This window comes from Pristiophorus japonicus, chromosome 7 (assembly GCF_044704955.1).
Source record: "Pristiophorus japonicus isolate sPriJap1 chromosome 7, sPriJap1.hap1, whole genome shotgun sequence".
Taxonomy (NCBI): domain Eukaryota; kingdom Metazoa; phylum Chordata; class Chondrichthyes; family Pristiophoridae; genus Pristiophorus; species Pristiophorus japonicus.
Window position 1 is genome coordinate 203,516,047 of NC_091983.1, and position 19,969 is coordinate 203,536,015.

Genomic DNA, 19,969 nt, shown 5'->3' on the forward strand with positions numbered 1-19,969 from the left:
GGGCGAGAGAGAGAGAGGGGGGGCGAGAGAGAGAGAGGGGGGCGAGAGAGATAGAGGGGGTCGAGAGAGAGAGAGGGGGGCGAGAGAGAGAGAGGGGGGCGAGAGAGAGAGAGGGGGGCGAGAGAGAGAGAGGGGGGCGAGAGAGAGAGAGGGGGGCGAGAGAGAGAGAGGGGGGGCGAGAGAGAGAGAGGGGGTCGAGAGAGAGAGAGGGGGGCGAGAGAGAGAGAGGGGGGCGAGAGAGAGAGAGGGGGGCGAGAGAGAGAGAGGGGGACGAGAGAGAGAGAGGGGGGGCGAGAGAGAGAGAGGGGGCGAGAGAGAGAGAGGGGGCGAGAGAGAGAGAGGGGGGCGAGAGAGAGAGGGGGGGAGAGAGAGAGAGAGAGGGGGGAGAGAGAGAGAGAGGGGGGAGAGAGAGAGAGAGGGGAGAGAGAGAGAGAGAGGGGAGAGAGAGAGGGGGGAGAGAGAGGGGGGAGAGAGAGAGAGAGGGGGGAGAGAGAGAGTGAGAGAGGGGGGTAAGAGAGAGAGAGGGGAAGGGGGGAGAAGAGGGGAAGGGAGGAGAAGAGGGGAAGGGAGGAGAAGAGGGGAAGGGAGGAGAAGAGGGGAAGGGGGGAGATGAGGGGAAGGGGGAGAAGAGGGGAAGGGGGAGAAGAGGGGAAGGGGGAGAAGAGGGGAAGGGGGAAAAGAGGGGAAGGGGAGAAGAGGGGAAGGGGAGAAGAGGGGAAAGGGGGGAGAAGAGGGGAAGCGGGGAGAAGAGGGGAAGGGGGGAGAAGAGGGGAAGGGGCGAGAAGAGGGGAAGGGGGGAGAAGAGGGGAAGGGGGGAGAAGAGGGGAAGGGGGGAGAAGAGGGGAAGGGGGGAGAAGAGGGGAAGGGGGGAGAAGAGGGGAAGGGGGAGAAGAGGGGAAGGGGGAGAAGAGGGGAAGGGGGAGAAGAGGGGAAGGGGGAGAAGAGGGGAAGGGGGGAGAAGAGGGGAAGGGGTGGAGGTGGTAAAGAGGGAGGGCGCCGAGGGGACGGGATCAAAGGGAGGGAGGGGGATGCCGAAGGGAGAGTGGGGGAATCGGGGAGTGGGAAGAGAAGTGGTCAGGAACTTGGTGGGATGGTGGGGTAAAGAGTAGAGAGCACAGTGCGGATGGCAGAAAAACGTGATCCAGGTCTAAGGGGGAGTTGAGAGCATGATCCAGATGACAAGAATGGACGACATACTGAAGTTATGACACTGTCACTATTGACTTCCTACCTAATAAACCTGTTCACAATCCGTGACCCACAATGCCCCTTTATGGAGGGGGGTGGGGGGAGGAAAAGAGGTGGTCAGGAGCTTGTTGGACAGGTGAGAAGGTGAGGAACCCGGGGGGGTGGGAGGTGGGGGGCTAGCGGTGGGGCAGTGGGGGAAGGAGGTCAGGAACTTGGGCAGTGGGGGGGTGATTAGGTCAGCAACTTGGGCTTGGGGAGTGTGTCAGGAACTTAGGCTGGTGGGCCAAGGGATTAGGGCTGGGAGGGGGGGGGTCACGGATGATTAGATCAGGAACTTGAGATGGCGGGTCAGCAGGTTAGCAAATTTGGGCTGGGGAGGGTGGGGGGCAGAAACTTGTTTGGGGGTGGGAGAAGGTCTTAACATGCGAGAGCGAGCTCCATTCTGTCTGGAGTCTGCAGTCAGAATGGCTCGAATTACACTTTGCAAAGTCACTGACTACATCGGCGGGGCGGTTCAAATTACACATTCCAGAGAAATTGCTGGGTGTGTCTTATCCACCAAGGGGACCAATCAGCAATCAGTCATGTGATCAGAGCTTTTAGATATTACAAACAAACGTGTCCGTAAAACAATTTTCCTCATAGGAAGGATCAGATGGAGCAAATGCAAGGCAGAGCAAGATGCATTTGGAGTACATGGAGTGTGGTAAATAAGGTTGGTGAGCTGTAGGCACAAATCGCCACATGGGACTATAATATAGTGGCATTAACAGAGACTTGGCTCAAAGCGGAGGATTGGGAACTTAATATTCCTGGCTACAAGGTATTCAGGAAAGATAGGGGAGGAAAAAAAAGGAGGGGGTGGCAATATTGAAGAAACTATGTGACTACACTTCAAAATTGGTTGTAAAGCACTTTGGGATGTCCCCAGATCGTGAAAGGCACGATATAAATAGAAGTCGTTCTTTCTTTGCCATCTTAGCACTTTAGAGCTCACCTGTAGAAGTCGCTCTCCGGATCACTGTGCCTCAACTGGAAAGGAAGCTTCGGGCTTTTGCTATCCAAGGGCAGCAGCTCCTCCGGGATGGGCGGTGAGCTGGGCGCGGGTGGCAGAGCCTCGGCCTCCTCGGCCTTCACCCCCTCCGGCTGCGGCTGGCCCTGGGCCTGAGCGGCGGTAACGAGGCTCCGCAGCCGCCGGTTGTACTGCATCAGCTGGATGGTGTGGACGGTCAGGCCGCAGGGCTCGGACGGCACGTCCAGCATGGTGGCAGGCCGGGGCCTGTCGGCCGAGGGCTGGTGCAGCGGCGGATCTTGGATTTCCACCGTCCGGAACTCCCGCTGCAGCAAGTCGAAAGAGCTGCGGCTGGGCTGAGTGGAGGACACAGGGATCTCGCCCCAGTACTTTATCATCTTCACTGCCTCAGCTTCCAGTCGCGTGGAGATTTGTACGGAGAAAATCAAGAGAAATGTGCAAATTTAAATGAAACCGAGTCAAGGCTGTAGTGTGTGGAGTTAACTACAGAGATTTGCTTTGACGGGACATGAACCCATTGCAATTTTCTGGGACCGGTGAAAAGCAATTAGTCAACAAACTGACAAGTCTTTTTCATAGAAGCAGATAATGCGGGAGTAAAGGATCATTCTGCTGCATTGCCAGCTACCTTCAGGCTTCCGAAAACTGGCTGCAGTATCCTTGGTGAAATCTGTCGAGACGTAAAGGAGATGTGATTATTGTAAGACTCTTATGTGGATTGGCTTAGTGAATACAACTGCAACAATAAGCAGGGCCTGAGATTTAGACTGTGAAATGCACCAGCTGAGTGGAACTCAGCTTACAAGCCCCAGGTTCTACTCTGGTGTCAGCCGTGGCTCAGTTGTTAGCGCTCTCAGCTGAGTGAGATGGTTGTGGGTTGAAGTCCCACACCAGAGACTTGAGCACATAAAAGCGGCTGACATTCTCATGCAGTGCTGAGGGAGTGTTGCAGTGTCGGAGGTGCCGTCTTTCGGATGAGACATTAAACTGAGGTCCCATCTGCTCTCTCAGATGGACGTAAAAGATTCCATGGCACGATTTAGAGTAAGAGCAGGGGAGTTAATCCTGGTGACCCGGACCATATTTTCCCTCAACCAACATCACTAAAACAGATTATCTAGGCATCATCACATTGCTCTTTGTGCGACCTCACTGTGAGCAAATTGGCTACTGGATTTCCTACATAATGGCAATGGTTGTAAAGCACTTGGGATGCCCCAAGGTTGTGAAATATGCTATAGAAATGCAATTCTATTTCTTTCTTTCTTAGCTTGTACTAATCTCAGCTCTGTTAGCAGGAGGAACACTACAACTCACTCAGCAGGGTTCAGATAAGGGTAAAAAAAACAAACGGACTTGGCTACGACTCCTGATCACTATCCAGCCACCCCTGGTAGAAGAGCAAGTGTTGGCTGATCTGGAGCTTAGTTTTATTTCCTCCCTAGAATTTAGTCACTGAGATCACCTTCTTCTACTATCACAATGTCATCCCCACCTCTCCCCCACAGCTGCCGAAACTCTAATCCATACCCTTGTCACCCAGAAGCTCAATCTATCTAATGCTCTTCCCTGTTTCCACCTTTCACCAATCACAAGTTCTGAAACATCCTTCGAATGGGAGGATTGCTAACTACAACAACAACCTGTATTTATATAACACTTTTAACCTAGTAAAACGTCCCCAAGGCACTTCACAGAAGTGTTATCAAACAAAATTTGACACTGAGCCACATAAGGAGATATTAGAACAAAAAGGGGTAGGATTTAAATAGCGTCTTAAGGGGATAAGGGGTTATGGGGAGCGGGCGGGGAAGTGGAGCCGAGATCAGATCAGCCATGATCTTATTGAATGACGGAGCAGGCTCGAGGAGCCGAATAGCTTACTCCTGCTCCTATTTCTTATGCTCTTAGAGGAGAGAGAAGGTAGAGAGGTGGAGAGGTGGAGAGGTTTACAGAGAGAATTCGAGCTTAGGGCTTAGACAGCTAAAGGCACGGTCGCCAATGGTGGAGCGATGAAAATCAGGGATGTGTAAGTGGCCAGAATTGGAGGAGCACAGAGATCTTGGAGCGTTGTAGGGCTGGAGGAGGTTAGCCATAAATGCAAGTTGCTATGTATGGACCCCAGTTAAAGATAGGGCTGGATGGGGTGTGCATCCTCATAGCCAGTTGGCAGGGAAGACTTTCATGCCCTTAGCCCGAGCTGGATTCAATCCCAGGCTCCAGAGATAAAACCTCTCTGCCACCCTCACCTCCTGACCTTTTAGTTATTAACATATCACAACACCCCACCTCCTCAGAGTAGAAGAATGTTTAATTCATGTGGGAAGCATTTAGGTGCATGGCAGAGAGACTTTAAACTGGTTTATTTTTTCTTCAAAACCATAATCAGTGAATTTATTTAACACCATGGGCATGGAACAGATTAACCCTTCATTTCTTTGTGCATAAAACTCAAGTCCCTTAATTTTTATTGTGCTGGACCCATGCAAATACTGATATATTCCTGGGACCCAATGCAAATACTGACATGCTCCCGGGGACCCACTGCAAATACTGACATACTACCGGGGACTCCCCGCAAATATGGACACACTCCCGGGGACCCCCTGTAAATACTGACACTCCTGTGGACCCCTGCAAATACTGACATACTCCCGGGGACCCCCTACAAATACTGACATATACCGGGGACTCCCCGCAAATATGGACACACTCCCGGGGACCCCCTGCAAATACTGACATACTCCCGGGGACCGCCTGCAAATACGGACACACTCCTGGAGACTCCCTGCAAATACGGACATACTCCTGGGGACCTCCTGCAAATAAGGACACATACCGGGGACCTCCTGCAAATACTGACACACTCCCAGGGGCCTCCTGCAAATACTGACACACTTCCGGAGACTCCCTGCAAATACAGACACACTCCCGGGGACCCTCTGCAAATACAGACACGCTCTCGGGGACTCCCTGCAAATACTGACATACTCCCAGGGACCACCTGCAAATACTGACATACTCCCGGGAACCCCCTGCAAATACAGACACACTCCCGGGGACCCTCTGCAAATACAGACACGCTCTCGGGGACTCCCTGCAAATACTGACATACTCCCAGGGACCACCTGCAAATACTGACATACTCCCGGGAACCCCCTGCAAATACTGACATACTCCCGGGAACCCCCTGCAAATACTGACATACTCCAGGGGACTCCCTGCAAATACGGACATACTCCCAGGGACCTCCTGCAAATACTGACATACTCCCGGGAACTCCCTGAAAATACTGACATACTCCCAGGGACCCCCTGAAAATACTGACATATTCCCAGGGACCTCCTGAAAATACTGACATACTCCCGGGGACCCCCTGCAAATACTGACACACTTCTAGGAACCAATACTCCCATACTCCCAGGGACTCCTGCTAATACTGCCATACTCCCGGGGACACCCTGCAAATATTGACCCTCCTGGGAACCCCTGCATATACCGACACACTTCTAGGAACCCTCTGCAAATACTCCCATATTCCCAGGGACTCCTGCTAATACTGCCACACTCTCAGGAACACCTGCAAATACTGGCACACTCCTGGAGACCCCCTGCAAATACCAACACACTTCTGGGGACTCTCTCTTAATACTGACACACTCCCAGGAATTCCCCATCCCAGCTTCAGAAAGACAATGCCTGCTGCCCAAAAAGTCAATAGTAATGTCAATGCAAGAAAAAACTAGTTTCATATAAGCAGCAACACAAATAAACCACGTAGAATACAGAATTCGTAAGACATTGTGCCCATGGTGCGCGGTATGTCCAGTCCCAGATAGACAGAAATTTAATGACCTCACAGACACCCCGCATATCTCCACAGACCCTTTCGTGTCTGCAAACACCAACTTGAAAAGCTTCATTTTAGAAAGAAATTCACGGACCAATTCTCCACACCGCTGGCTTTTCTGACATCTACTTTTCTGACCTCAACTTAACAGAATAAAGATGCAGTCCCCCTTTCAAAAGATGTAAAGAATTATGATTAATGCTGAAAAGAAATCTATTTTCATTGACATGTGTGAAATATTGTTGTTTCAATCAGCGGTGGCCTCATCAAGGGAGCTGGCTGGCGAGAGTAACTGAGACTGACAGAATGGAGGGGCTGAATTAGCGCTCGCTGTTGAAGTGACAAGTTACTGAAGTATGAGGTTAATGACCATGTCTATTCTGATTACTTGTCTTCCTCCTGCTGTCAGGCCCAGTCATTTTTTAAAGCCAGCTTCTCCGATGATGCAATCAGCACACATTGTTTAGTAAACAGAAATGGAACAAAAGTCATTCATAAGTGAGTAGCGATGGTTTGATTTTGAAGAAAAAAAATTGCATTTGTATAGCATTTTTTTCACAGCTCTCACTGCAGTTTGATTGCTGTTATATTAATAATGTGGCAGCCATTTTGTACATCGCAGAACTCAAAACCAACGGGATGAATAAACAATCTGATTTTTTTTTTGTTGGTATCATAGGTTGAGGAAGGAATGCCAGTCAGGGCATCAGGAGAACGCTCTGCTCTTCTCCGAATACTGCCATGGGATCCTTAAATTCCACCTAAAGCTTCAGGTAGGCATATGGGGCTTCTGTTTAAAGTCTCAGCCGAAGGTTGGCACTTCTGGCAATGCAGCACTCCCTCTCTACTCCACTGAAGTGTCAGCCGAGGTTATATGTTCAAGTCCTGCAGTACAGCTCGAATCCACAACCAACGGTAAGAGTACAATCAAAAGAGCCAAGGTGATACACAGAAGTAGTGTAGGTGCAGACTAAAAGTAGAATAGGTGAAGTCTTAGCTCAGTTGTGGCACTCTCACCTCCGAGTCAGAAGCTGCTGGATAATTCCTTGCTTATTTGTAAAGTTAGTGACTGTAATATGTCTGACAATTAACTTCATTTGTTCTTGTTTCAAAACATTAATCTTAAAACTTCATATTGAATAGTACACATTTAGCCTTGCGTCTAAAATCATGTGTAGGGAACTTCATAGAATCATAGATAGTTACAGCACGGAAGGAGGCCATTTCGGCCCATCGTGTTCACACCGGCTAACAAAGCTATTCAGCCTAATCCCACTTTCCAGCTCTTGGACTGTAGCCTTTTAGGTTACGGCACTTCAAGTGCACATCCAAGTACTTTTTAAATGTGGTGAGGGTTTCTTCCATGTAAAGGCCAGACCCCCACCACCCTCTGGGTGAAAAAAATTCCCCTCAAATCCCCTCTAAACCTCCTACCAATTACTTTAAATCTAAGCCTCCTGGTTGTTGACCCCTCTGTTAAGGGAAATAGGTCCTTCCTATCCACTCTATTTAGGCCCCTCATAATTTTAAACACCTCAATAAGGTCTCCCCTTCAGCCTCCTCTGTTCCAAAGAAAACAACCCCAGCTCATCCAATCTTTCCTCATAGCTAAAATTCTCCAATCCAGGCAACATCCTCTGTACCCTCTTTAGTGCAATCACATCTTTCCTGTAATGTAGTGACCAGAACTGCATGCGTACTCTAGCTGTGGCCTAACTAGTGTTTTATACAGTTCAAGCATAACCTCCCTGTTCTTATATTCTATGCCTTGTCTAATAAAGACACGTATTCCGTATGCCTTATTAACCACCTTATCTACCTGACCTGCTATCTTCAGGGACATACACTTTTATTGTGTATTCCCTTGCCTTATTCGCTCTCCTCAAATGCATTACCTCACACTTCTCCGGATTGAATTCCATTTACCACTGTTCTGACCACCTGACCAATTCATTGATATCTTCCTGCAGTCTACAGCTATCATCTTCATTATCAACCACACGGACAATTTTATAATCTGCAAACTTCTTAATCATAACCCCCACATTCAAGTCTAAATCATTTATTAATACATACAACAGAAATCAAGGGACCTAGTACAGAACCCAGTGGAACCCCACTGGAAGCAGCCTTCCAGTCACAGAAAGACCCATCGACCATTCAATAAGATCATGGCTGAGCTGATCATGGACTCAGCTCCACTTCCTGCCCGCTCCCCATAACCCCTTTTCGTTTAAGAAACTGTATTTCTGTCTTAAATGTATTCAATGTCCCAGCTTCCACAGCTCTCTGAGGCAGCGAATTCCACAGATTTACAACCCTCAGAGAAGAAATTTCTCCTCGCCTCTGTTTTAAATGGGCGGCCCCTTATTCTAAGATCATGCTCTTTAGTTGTAATCTCCACCATCAGTGGAAACATCCTCTCTGCATCCACCTTGTCAAGCCCCCTCATAATCTTATATATTTCGATAAGATCATCTCTCATTCTTCTGAATTCCAATGAGTAGAGGCCCAACCTACTCAACCTTTGCTCACAAGTCAGCCACCTCATCTCCGGAATCAACCTAGTGAACCTTCTCTGAACTACCTCCAAAGCAAGTATGTCCTTTCATAAATATGGAAACCAAAACTGCATGCAGTATTCCAGGTGTGGCCTCACCAATACCCTATATAGCTGTAGCAAGACTTCCCTGCTTTTATGCTCCGTCCCCATTGCAATAAAGACCAAGATTCCATTGGCCTTCCTGATCACTTGCTGTACCTGCATACTATCCTTTTGTGTTTCATGCACAAGTACCCCCAGGTCTCGCTGTACTGCAGCACTTTGCAATCTTTCTCCATTTAAATAATAACTTGCTTTGATTTTTTTCTGCCAAGGTGACCTCACACTTTCCAACATTATATTCCATCTGCCAAATCTTTGCTCACTCACTTAGCCTGTCTATGTCCTTTTGCCAATTTTTTTGTGTCTTCCTCACACATTGCTTTTCCTCCCATCTTTCTATCGTCTGCAAACTTGGCTACGTTCCACTTGGTCCCTTCTTCCAAGTTGTTAATATAGATTGTAAATAGTTGGGGTCCCAGCACTGATCGCTGCGGCGCTCCACTAGTTACTGGTTGACAACCAGAGAATGAACCATTTATCCCGACTCTCTTTTTTCCATCAGTTAGCCAATCCTCCATCCATGCTACTATATTACCCCCAACCCCGTGAACTTTTATCTTGTGCAGTAACCTTTTGTGTGGCACCTTGTCAAATGCCTTCTGGAAGTTCAAATACACCACATCCACTGGTTCCCCTTTATCCACTCTGTTCGTTACATCCTCAAAGAATTCCAGCAAATTTGTCAAACATGACTTCCCCTTCATAAATCCATGCTGACTCTGCCTGACCGAATTTTGCTTTTCCAAATGTCCTGCTACTGCTTCTTTAATAATGGACTCCAACATTTTCCCAACCACAGATGTTAGGCTAACTGGTCTATAGGTTCCTGCTTTTTGTCTGCCTCCTTTTTTAAATAGGGGCATTACATTTGCAGTTTTCCAATCTGCTGGGACCTCCCCAGAATCCAGGGAATTTTGGTAAATTACAACCAATGCATCCACAATCCCTGCCGCAACTTCTCTTAAGAACCTGGCCCATTGTGCCGGTTCTTTGAAAGAGCTATCCGATTCATCCCACTCAATGTTTCCTTTAACCTGCACGGACCTCACGCAGAGCCGGCTTTTCAATGGGGAAAAGCTCATTTTGAATGGGTTGCACAGCCCCTTAGAGAGGTCGCACACCCCCAAAGTTAAAGGGAACATTGGTCCCACTCCCCAGCTCTTTCCCTGCAATTTTTTTCCCCTTCAAGTATTTATCCAATTCCCTTCTGAAAGTTACTGTTAAATCTGCTTCCACCATCCCGTCTCCTGCGGAGCAGTTGAGATCATAACAACTCTCTGTGTAATAAATTTCTCATCTCCCCTCTGGTTCTTTGCCAATTACCCAAAATCTGTCTCCTTTGGTTACCGACCCTCCTGCCACTGGAAAGAGTATCTCCTTATTTACTCTATCAAAACCCCTCATAATTTTGAATCTCCCCTCAACCTTCGCTGCTCAAAGGCAAAGAGTCACAACTCCATATAACTGACGTCCCTCAGCCCCAGAACCATTCAAGTAAACCACTGCACCCTCTCCAAGGCCTTATTTTCTGCAACAATAATAATCATATTCAGTTTATTGTTTTGAGGGTGTGAAATCCATCAATATTCCTTTTTATGCCCCCCGTCCAGATCTCCTGCTCCACAATGTCAATCCCAGGTCTCCTGCTCCATATCAAGACAAGCCTAGTCTGGTAGCGACTCTCCTTCCAATATTCTGTACCCAACAATCACGGGGAAACCAGGAATTCAGCAAAATAGGGCACAAGTGATGGGAGGGTTAAGTAAGGGAAGCTGCACTTCCTAGTTCGGGCTACACTACAATGTAAAGTTCTGATGAAAGGTTGTCGAGATAAACGTTAACTGTTTCTCTCTCCACAGATGCTGCCTGACCTGCTGAGTATTTCCAGCATTTTTTGTTTTTATTTTAGATTTCCAGGATCCATAGTATTTTACTTTTCTAACAAATGTAAAGTATTCCAGGCTATTAAAGACAACTGAAATGTTAATATAGGTTGAACCTCCCTTATCCAAAACTCCCTTGTCCGGAACCACCCCTCATCCAGAACCATTCCCAGCCGCGCCGACATGAACAAATTGAAGTCCTTCCTCGCTGCTGAATCCAGCAATCGCTGGCCTGACCCCGCGATCTACCGCCCCCCGCACCCCCCCATGTTCTCTCTGCCGCACCCCCAGCCCCAAGCCAGCCAGCTCCGATATCCCCTTGCTCTGTACCTGTACCATCCAATTTAACGTGACCACCCCTAGTCCGGAAAAATCCCTTATCCAGAACAGGCCAGGTCCCGAGGGTTCCGGATAAGGGAGGTTCAATCTGTAATGACTTTTTCATTTTGTCCAACACTAGAACCCTGAGTTTGCAATGTTGGCAAAACAAGGCAGTCTGCACTAGCAGAGAAAAGGGATGGCCTCTTGGTTTTAACTTTAATAGTCTCACTGCACAACAACAACTTGCATTTACATAGCACCTTTAACGTAGTAAAACATCCCAAGATGAGAGTTAAGGACTGTCTTAAAAGGAGAGCAGAGGGGTGGAAAGGTTTTTTTTTGGGGGGGAGGGGGTGGGGGGCTGGGGGGGGGGGGTGGGAGAGGGAGAGGAGAGAGAGAGAGAGAGTGAGAAAATCACAGAGCTTAGGGCTTTAGACCAGAGCCAATATAGGTCAACGAACACGGGGGTGATGGGTGAACGGGACTTGGTGCGAGTTAGGATACGGGCAGCAGAGTTTTGAATGAGCTCAAGTTTATGTAGGGTGGAAGATGGGAGGCTGGCCAGGAGAGCATTGGAATAGGCAAGACTAGAGGTAGCAAAGGCACAGATGAGGGTTTGAGCAGCAGATGAGATGAGACAGGGCGGAGTCAGGCGATGTTACGGAGGTGGAAGCAGGCAGTCTTGGTGATGGAGCGGATATGTGGCCGGAAGCTCATCTCGGGGTCAAATACGTTCGGCCTCAAAGTTTTCAGGGAGAGGGATGCACATGAAAAGCAGGTGCAGGGAGTGTGCCAACAGATGAATTGGGTTGGGGAAAGAGAGGGGAAATCTGGTGAGGCAGATAAAGGGGAAGGGAGTTTCTGTTAGCGCTAAAGTTCTGCCAGAGCCACAGGATGGAAAACAAATTTGCCTGGTCAAAAATATGGGAAAAATTCCTTTTACTGGGATTGCCTCGAAGATTCTGCCGCAGAAGCTGAAGGAAAGGGTGCTAGCCTTCTCTGGAACAGAAGGCACTCTCCTGCAAGGCTACTTGGATGGAGATCGTAGAAGTATGGTGTCAGGGGAATGCCAAGGTAATTTTGCATACATTATTTAACCATTGGTGCATACTTCATACGACCAAAACCAAAACTATGTGCTGCACAGCACAGAGACAACCTTTTCTGCACACTGACATTGATTGTACATTAGTTGTGGGGGACATTAAAATAATGAAAGATGTGCGGAGAACCAGAAGAATGTGCCTGCTGTGCTGGAGTGCACTCACACAAGGAGCTGTCCGGGAATTCTGCCAGATTCTAATACCTAGATGACTTGTGTGCGCTTCCTGGAGAAAGCTATTCGCAAACCACCGTGAGCAGATGCACACAGGTGGAGGATGCCCCAAGGACTTTTCAGCCAAGAATGTGTTGAGAGAATTGGGTAGTGAGAGTCTCAACATCTCCTGCTACCGGCAACCTGCATCAGCAACTTGAAATGTGTGCAAATTAAAGGGAACGCAAATTTAATCTGTATACGCTATCTCACGAGGCTCCATGTTACATACATATGGGATTCACAAAGACAAAAGCTTGAATAGCCCTGCCAGCCCTCAGCAGGAAGCTGACCAACAAGCAAAATACATTCATGATCTCTTTTGAGCATGCACCGAGCACCCTGCAAGGGAAGTAGCATGCAAAGCACGGAACGACCTCTGACCTCGCTGCAACAATGCGTAAAGGATTTTCACCAATGCAGTGTGCCACATCACACTCATCTGTAGGGAGCCCTAGAGCACACCCCAAACAACAAGCGCATGTGCGACACCTGAGGGAGCTACTTATGGGCTGCACATGGGCTGGAGAAATACCAAAAGGTACACGTGAGGTGGTGCATTTTGATAGGAGGAATAAGGAGGCCACCTATTCCTTGAAAAACAAGTCTAAATGGGGTCGAGGTGCAAAGGGATCGCAGGATACAGCTACACAAATCACTAAAAGTAACAAAGCAAGTTAACAAAGCAATAACAAGTGCACACAAAGCACTGGGGTTCATTTCTAGCAGAACAGAATTCAAAAGCAGAAATGTTAAACTTATATATAACCTTGGTTAGACCACACTTAGAATGCAGTGTCAGCATGGTCTACAATTTATAGAAAGGATATAGAAGCACTGGAGAAAGATTTACAAGGGCGATGCCAGAACTGAGTGTACAACTATCAGGAAAGACTGAACAGGTTAGGGCTCTTTTCTCTAGAAAAATGACCGAGAGATGGCCTAGAGGTCTTTAAAATTATGAAGGGGTTTGATGGGGTAGATGGAGAGATGTTTGCACTTGTGAGTCCAATACAAGGGGTCATAAATGTAATATCAGCGCTAATAAATCCAATAGGGAATTCAGGAAAAACTTCTCTACCCAGAGAGCGGTGAGCAGCGTTCCCACTAATCAGCGGTCTGGAGGTCCCGTGCAGGCCGTTCACTGGCCTTTACATGGAAGAAACCGCAAATGAGCAAAAATTTGAATGGGCCTTGCACCCAGTTAAAAGGACCGCACACGGAATTTTTTTTAAAAGGAACATTGGTGGTGAGAATGTAGAATTCATTACCACAAAAAAATAGTTGGGGCAAATAGAAAGAACATAAGAAATAGGAGCAGGAGTAGGCCACCTGGTCTCTTGAGCCTGCATACATAGTATATATGCATCGAAGGGGAAGCTAGATAAGTATAAGTCGATAGGGTAAGATGAAGTAATTATAACACCTCCAGTTCCGAGCTCTTGTTACCCGATTGTATAACTGCATATGGCCCTCACAGGATTTACCTGCAAGTATTGTGAAATATATGCTATAGCATGTATTCTATGAGAGAATGTCTCAAGACCATGTAAACTTCTTGTATATAATATCAATAAAAAACTTCCCTCATCCATTTAAAAATGACCTAGTTTTTTTCCAAGCCATCCTTCATAACTTTTATCTCTCATTCCTGATATCATTCTAGTGAAATAAAAACAGAAATACTGGAAATACTGAGGTCAGGCAGCATCTCTGGAGAAAGGAAAAGGGTTAATTAACTTTTCAGGTTTCAGACCCTTCGTCAATACCCATTTTCTTTCTCTTCAGATGCTGCTCAATCTGTCGTTGTCTATCATGATCTCTTCACTGCCTTTGGCACCAATGACCATTTCATCTTCCTCCAACATCTTTCCATCCAGGATGGTAGAAGTTTGGACTCTATGGCAGTTGACACTCGGTCAATTGCTAATTTTAAATCTTAGATTGATACCTTTTTGGTTAACGAAAATCTATTAAGGAATATGGGGCAAGGTCATCGATCAGCGATGATCTCACTAAATGGTGGAACAGGCTCAAGAGCTAAATGGCCTACTCCTGTTCCTATGTTCCATTGTTTTATCTCTCCACCTATGCCAGAAAATCCCACGACTACACTCTCCAGTGCCTATCTACTTCTAACAATGGATAAGCCAATGTTTCTCCTAGAATGTTGGTAAAACCAAAGCCACCCTCTTTTAGCTCCCTCAAGAACCTATGTGCCGCTGGCCTTAACTGAATCCACCTCCCTGGTTGCCTACTGTTCAACTCAGAGCTCAGCTTCTCTATAACATGTTCCGTTTTCAAGACTTTTTTCCTCCACCTCGAACACCACTCGCCTCTGCTTCTAGCTTGCTTGTGTGCAAATTGACTGCCATGTTTCCTACATTACAACAGTGACTACACTTCAAAGTACTTAATTGGCTGTAAAGTGCTTTAAGACATCCAGTAGTCGTCTTTATAGCCAAGTCTTTCTATTTTTCTTCAGCCCCCTCCTGCCCTACTGTTGAAACCCTCATTCATGCCTTCATCACTTCAAAGCATAACTTCTCAAACACTATCCTAGGTTCTCCAGCTCCACAAAATTCAGAATGTTATAGGCACACTCTCACAAAGTCCCGCATCACCTTCATCATTTCCAAACTCCAGCAAATCAACTTCAAGATCTTTGTTCTTGCTTTCAAAGCACTCCATGGCCCTACCCTATCCCACCTCAGCAACATCCTCCAGACATACATATCCTTTTCTCTTGACCCCGGCTTCCTCATTGTTCCCGGCTCTATCCACCAGCATTAGTGACCACTCATCGAGTCCCCATACCTCTGTCCTCTGGAACTCCCTCCCTGGACCCCCTTTGATGTGCCACTTTACATAACTTTTATTTTTAAAAGCCTCCTGGTTATACATTTAGAGACTTATTTCAGAAATTCTCTGGCCACTGTGGTATGATTTACTTTCATAAATGTCTGTGTATCTTACATTTAGGAATGTGCCCAGACAATCCAAAATCTAACGATATGATAGCATAACCCAGGGCTGTAACAATGGTATCCTCCTGTGATCTGAGTTGGGTATGTGTCCTTTGCTGGTGTACTCCCTCAATTTCTACGGAACCTGACCTGGTGCTACAAGGCTACAAATGAATCGCTAAACTGCTATGTTTAGCAGCATCCAATAGTTATAAAAAGATTCACTTATTTCAATGAGTACAACTTGTCAGCCGTGGCTCAGTGGTAGCACTCTTTTCTGAGCCAGAAGGTTGCGTGTCCTATTCCAGACCTTGAACACAAAATCTAGACTGACACTCCAGTGCAGTACCGAGGGATTGGCGGAGGTGAAAATCTTTCGGATGAGACATGAAACCAAGGCCCCCTCTGCCTTGAACAGAAGAAAATGAATAAAAATGGATGTTTACTGTGTTTTGCTGGCGCAGATTTGCTTTTCCTGATGGGGCAGTAGCGATCACATTTCGCCACCCCATCCCCTCCTTTCTCTCTGGAAGTGTTTTCGCTGATCTACATTGGCTTCTGGTTAAGCCAGGCCTTGATTTCAAAATTCTTCTCCTTATTTTCAAATCCCTCCGTGGCCTCTCCCCTCCCTATCTCTGTAATTTCCTCCAGCTCCCCTCCCGCGATATCTGCGCTCCTCTAATTCTGCCTTCTTGAGCATCCCTGATTATAATCGCTCAACCACTGATGGTCGTGCCTTCTGTTGCCTCGGCCCCAAAGCTCTGGAACTCCCTGCCTAAACCTCTCCACTTTTCTTTCCTCCTTCAAGACGCTCCTTAAAACATACTCTTTGACCAAGTCCGCCCTAATTTCTCCTTGTGTGGCTCGGTGTCAAATTCTTATCTCATAATACTCCTGTGAAGTGCCTTGGGGCGTTTCACTATGTTAAAGGCGCTATATAAATAAAAGTTGTTGTTGTTGTTGTAATGGCGACAATATTTTCTTTTCAGTTAGCGAACGACCGAAAAAACACAAACTGCGCATGCGCAACTATTTCAACTTCGTTGGCAGCAGTCACATCCTAGGAAAAAAGACTTGCATTTTTCACGTTTCACGACCACAGGACGTCCCAAAGCAACTTACAGCCAATTATGTACTTTTTTTTGAGGGATAATCACTGTGATAATGTAGGGAAAGGCGACAGCGAATTTCCACACAGCAAGCTCCCACAAACAGCAATGTGATAATGACTAGATAATCTGTTTTAGTGAGGTTGGTTGAAGAATAAGCATTGGCCAGGAGACACATTCCACAACACTGTCTATAAAAAAAACTCATTTAAGTCTCCTGGTTCGAGATTCCACAATCACTGCAAACAGCCTGTTTCCATCTACTCTGTCACATCAATTCATAACTCCCTCACTCCCCACCTCCTCCTCCCCCAACCCTACAATTACTCCCTCCCCTTCCTCTCACTCCCTCCACTTCCCCCTCCTCCTTCCATCACTCCCTCCTCCTCCCCCCCATCCTACACTTACTCCCTCCTCCTCTCACCCCCACTCCACTCCCACACCACTCTCAATCCCCTCTCAGCCCCACACCACTCACTCCTGTTACGTATCTGGACTTGTATAAACTCTGTGCAGCCACCAGAGGGCTTATTTCCCGGAGTCCCAAGGAATCTCATAATCCCTTGGGAGCACATGTATTTAAGAGTGCTTCACAGGTTGGAGAGGCACTCTGGAGACCGGCAATAAAAGACTAAAGTCACACTTTACTTTGAGCTCACAGTGTTCAGTCTGACTCTTTCTCCAAACACCACACTGGCGACGAGATACAGATAGCGAACCCAAAGCTGCAGAGAACAGTGGGCACCCTGGAGAAATTTTCGGAGGGAGATGATGCTCAGCGCCCTCCCGGATACTCTTCCTCCACTTCTTAGGGCAGGGATTCCCAGGTGCCGGTGGGGATGTTGCACTTTATCAAGGAGGCTTTGAAGGTGTCCTTGAAACATTTCCTCTGCCCACCTGGGGCTCGCTTGGCGTGTAGAAGTTCCGGGTAGAGTGCTTGCTTTGGGAATCTTGTGTCGGGCATGCGAACAATGTGGCCCGCCCAACGGAGCTGGTCAAGTGTGGTCAGTGCTTCGATGCTGGGGATGTTGACCCGATCAAGAACACGAACGTTGGTGCGTCTATCCTCCCAAGGGATTTGCAGGATCTTGCGGAGACATTGTTGGTGGTATTTCTCCAGCGATTTGAGGTGTCTACTGTACATGGTCCACGTCTCTCAGCCATACAGGAGGGCGGGTATCACTACAGCCCTGTAGACCAAAAGCTTGGTGCCAGAGTTGAGGACCTGAGGGCCCGTCAGCCCGTCAATTATGGTTGCCTTAACAGCTGGTGGCATCCAACAACTCACCCCTACGCCCTCAATGCTCTTCCAATGCATTATCTGCCAGGAATGGCTTCAAAATACATAAATGAGCCAACCTCGTAGTAGGATTTGAGGTCCCAACGATGCTGCACCTGGACTACATTATCGGGTCTATGTTGGGTCAGGCAGCAACTCAGTGTAGTGTTCTCTCCAGACTCTTAGAGAATACCCTCAACAACAACAACTTGTATTTATATAGCGCTTTTAACATAGTGAAATGTCCCTAGGCACTTCACAGGTGCATTATCAAACAAAGGTTGAATCTGAGCCACATAAGGAGATATTAGGACATGTGACCAAAAACTTGCTCAAAGTGGTAGGTTTTATGGAGAATCTTAAAGGAAGAGAGAGAGGTAGAAGCGGCAATGTTTTGGGAGGGAATTCCAGAGTTTAGAGCCGAGGCAGCTGAAGGCACAGCCGATAATGGTGGAGCGATTAAAATCAGCGATGTGCAAGAGGCCAGAATTGGATGCACGCAGAGATCTCAGAGGGGTGTAGGCAATGTTCCTTTTAAACTGCGGAGCCACGCAGCACTCCAGTGTTCCCGCACAAACAACAATTATGGGGATTGTAGGGCTGGAGGTGGTTACAGAGATAGGGATGTGCAAGGCCATGGCGGGATTTGAAAACAAGGATGAGAATTTTTAAATTGAGGCGATGCGGGATTGAGAGCCATTACAATCTATATTAATGACTTGGCTGAAGGGACCAAGCGTAATGTAGCCAAGTTTGCTGATGATACAAAGCTGGGTGGGAAAGCAAATTGTGAGGAGGACATAAAAGATCTGCAAAGGGATATGGACAGGCTAAGTGAGTGGGCAAAAATTTGGCAGATGGAGTATAATGTGGGAAAATGTGAGTTTATCCATTTTGGCAGAAATAATAGAAAAGCAAATTATAATTTAAATGGAGAATAATTCCAAAGTGCTGCAGTACAGCGGGACCTGGGGGTCCTTGTGCATGAAACACAAAAAGTGAGTATGCAGAAACAGCAAGTAATCAGGAAGGCAAATGGAATGTTGGCCTTTATTGAAAGGGGGATAGAGTATAAAAGCAGAGAAGTCCTGCTACAATTGTACAGGGTATTGGTGAGACCAATATTGGTGCGTACAGTTTTGGTCTCCGTATTTAAGAAAGGATATACTTGCATTGGAGGCTGTTCAGAGAAGGTTCACTAGGTTGATTCAGGAGATGAGGGGGTTGACTTTTGAGAATAGGTTGAGCAGGTTGGGCCTATACGCATTGGAGTTCAGAAGAATGAGAGGTGATCTTATTGAAACTTATAAGATAATGAGGGGGCTTGACAAGGTAGATGCAGAGAGGATATTCCACTCATGGGGAAAACTAAAACTAGGGGATATCGTCTCAGAATGAGGGGTCACCCATTTAAACTGAGGTGATGAGAAATTTCTGTTCTCAGAGGGTTGTGAATCTGTGGAATTCTCTGCCCCAGAGAGCTGTGGAGGCTGGGTCATTAAATATATTTAAGGCAGAGATAGACAGATTTTTGAGCGATAAGGGAGTGAAGGGTTATGGGGAGCGAGCAGGGAAGTGGAGCTGAGTCCATGATCAGATCAGCCATGATCTTATTGAATGGTGGAGCAGGCTCGAGGGGCCAAATGGCCTACTCCTGCTCCTATTCCTTATGTCCTTATGTAGGTTAGCGAGCTCAGGAGTGATGGGTGAGCGGGACTTCGTGCGAGTTAGGATACAGGCAGCAGAGTTTTGGATGAGCTTCAGTTTATGGAGAGTGGAAGATGAGAGGCCGGTCATGAGGGTTTCAGCAGCAGATGAGCTGAGGCAGGGGTGGAGTTGATTACAAGGATTAACAAAAACAAATGTTTTATTTTACTAAAATCAGTATTTCAACAACAGATTTAAGATAATTGGCAAAAAAAAGAGGGGAGATGAGGAGAATTTTCTTTACACAGCAAGTTGTTATTGTTATATATGTAAACTTGTATTTATTCTGTACAGCCACCAATAATCCCATAATCACTTGGGAGCACAGGTATTTAAGGAGGCTTCACAGGTTGGAGCGGTCTGGTGACCTGCAATAAAAGACTACGGTCACACTTTACTTTGAGCTAAGTGTTCAGTCTGACTCTTTCTCCATACACAACAACTGGCGACGAGATACAGATAGCGAACCCAAAGATGCAGAGAACAGTGGGCATCCTGGATACATTTTCGGAGGGAGATGATTGGGAAACTTTTGTGAAGCGACTCGGCCAATACTTCGTGGCCAACGAGCTCGATGGGGAAGAGAGCGCTGCCAAACGAGCGATCCTCCTCACCGTCTGTGGGGCACCAACGTATGGCCTCATGAAGAATTT

General features: G+C 47.1%; 1 protein-coding gene across 4 annotated transcripts in view; it reads right to left on the reverse strand.

The window, feature by feature from the left end:
- Nucleotides 1-19,969, reverse strand: part of supt7l (SPT7 like, STAGA complex subunit gamma) — a 48,288-nt gene that overhangs the window by 22,848 nt on the left and 5,471 nt on the right. For 2 of the 4 annotated variants that reach the window (XM_070885718.1, XM_070885716.1), the window contains exon 2: nucleotides 2,186-2,891. The exons of 1 other annotated variant lie outside the window; for it this stretch is intronic. In XM_070885718.1, the coding sequence (XP_070741819.1) occupies nucleotides 2,186-2,598 (413 nt within the window). In that variant the 5' untranslated portion in view covers nucleotides 2,599-2,891. Of the gene's footprint in view, nucleotides 1-2,185; nucleotides 2,892-16,343; nucleotides 16,402-19,969 lie in introns of those variants that run through there. One more of the 4 variants, XM_070885717.1, reaches the window with a different exon arrangement.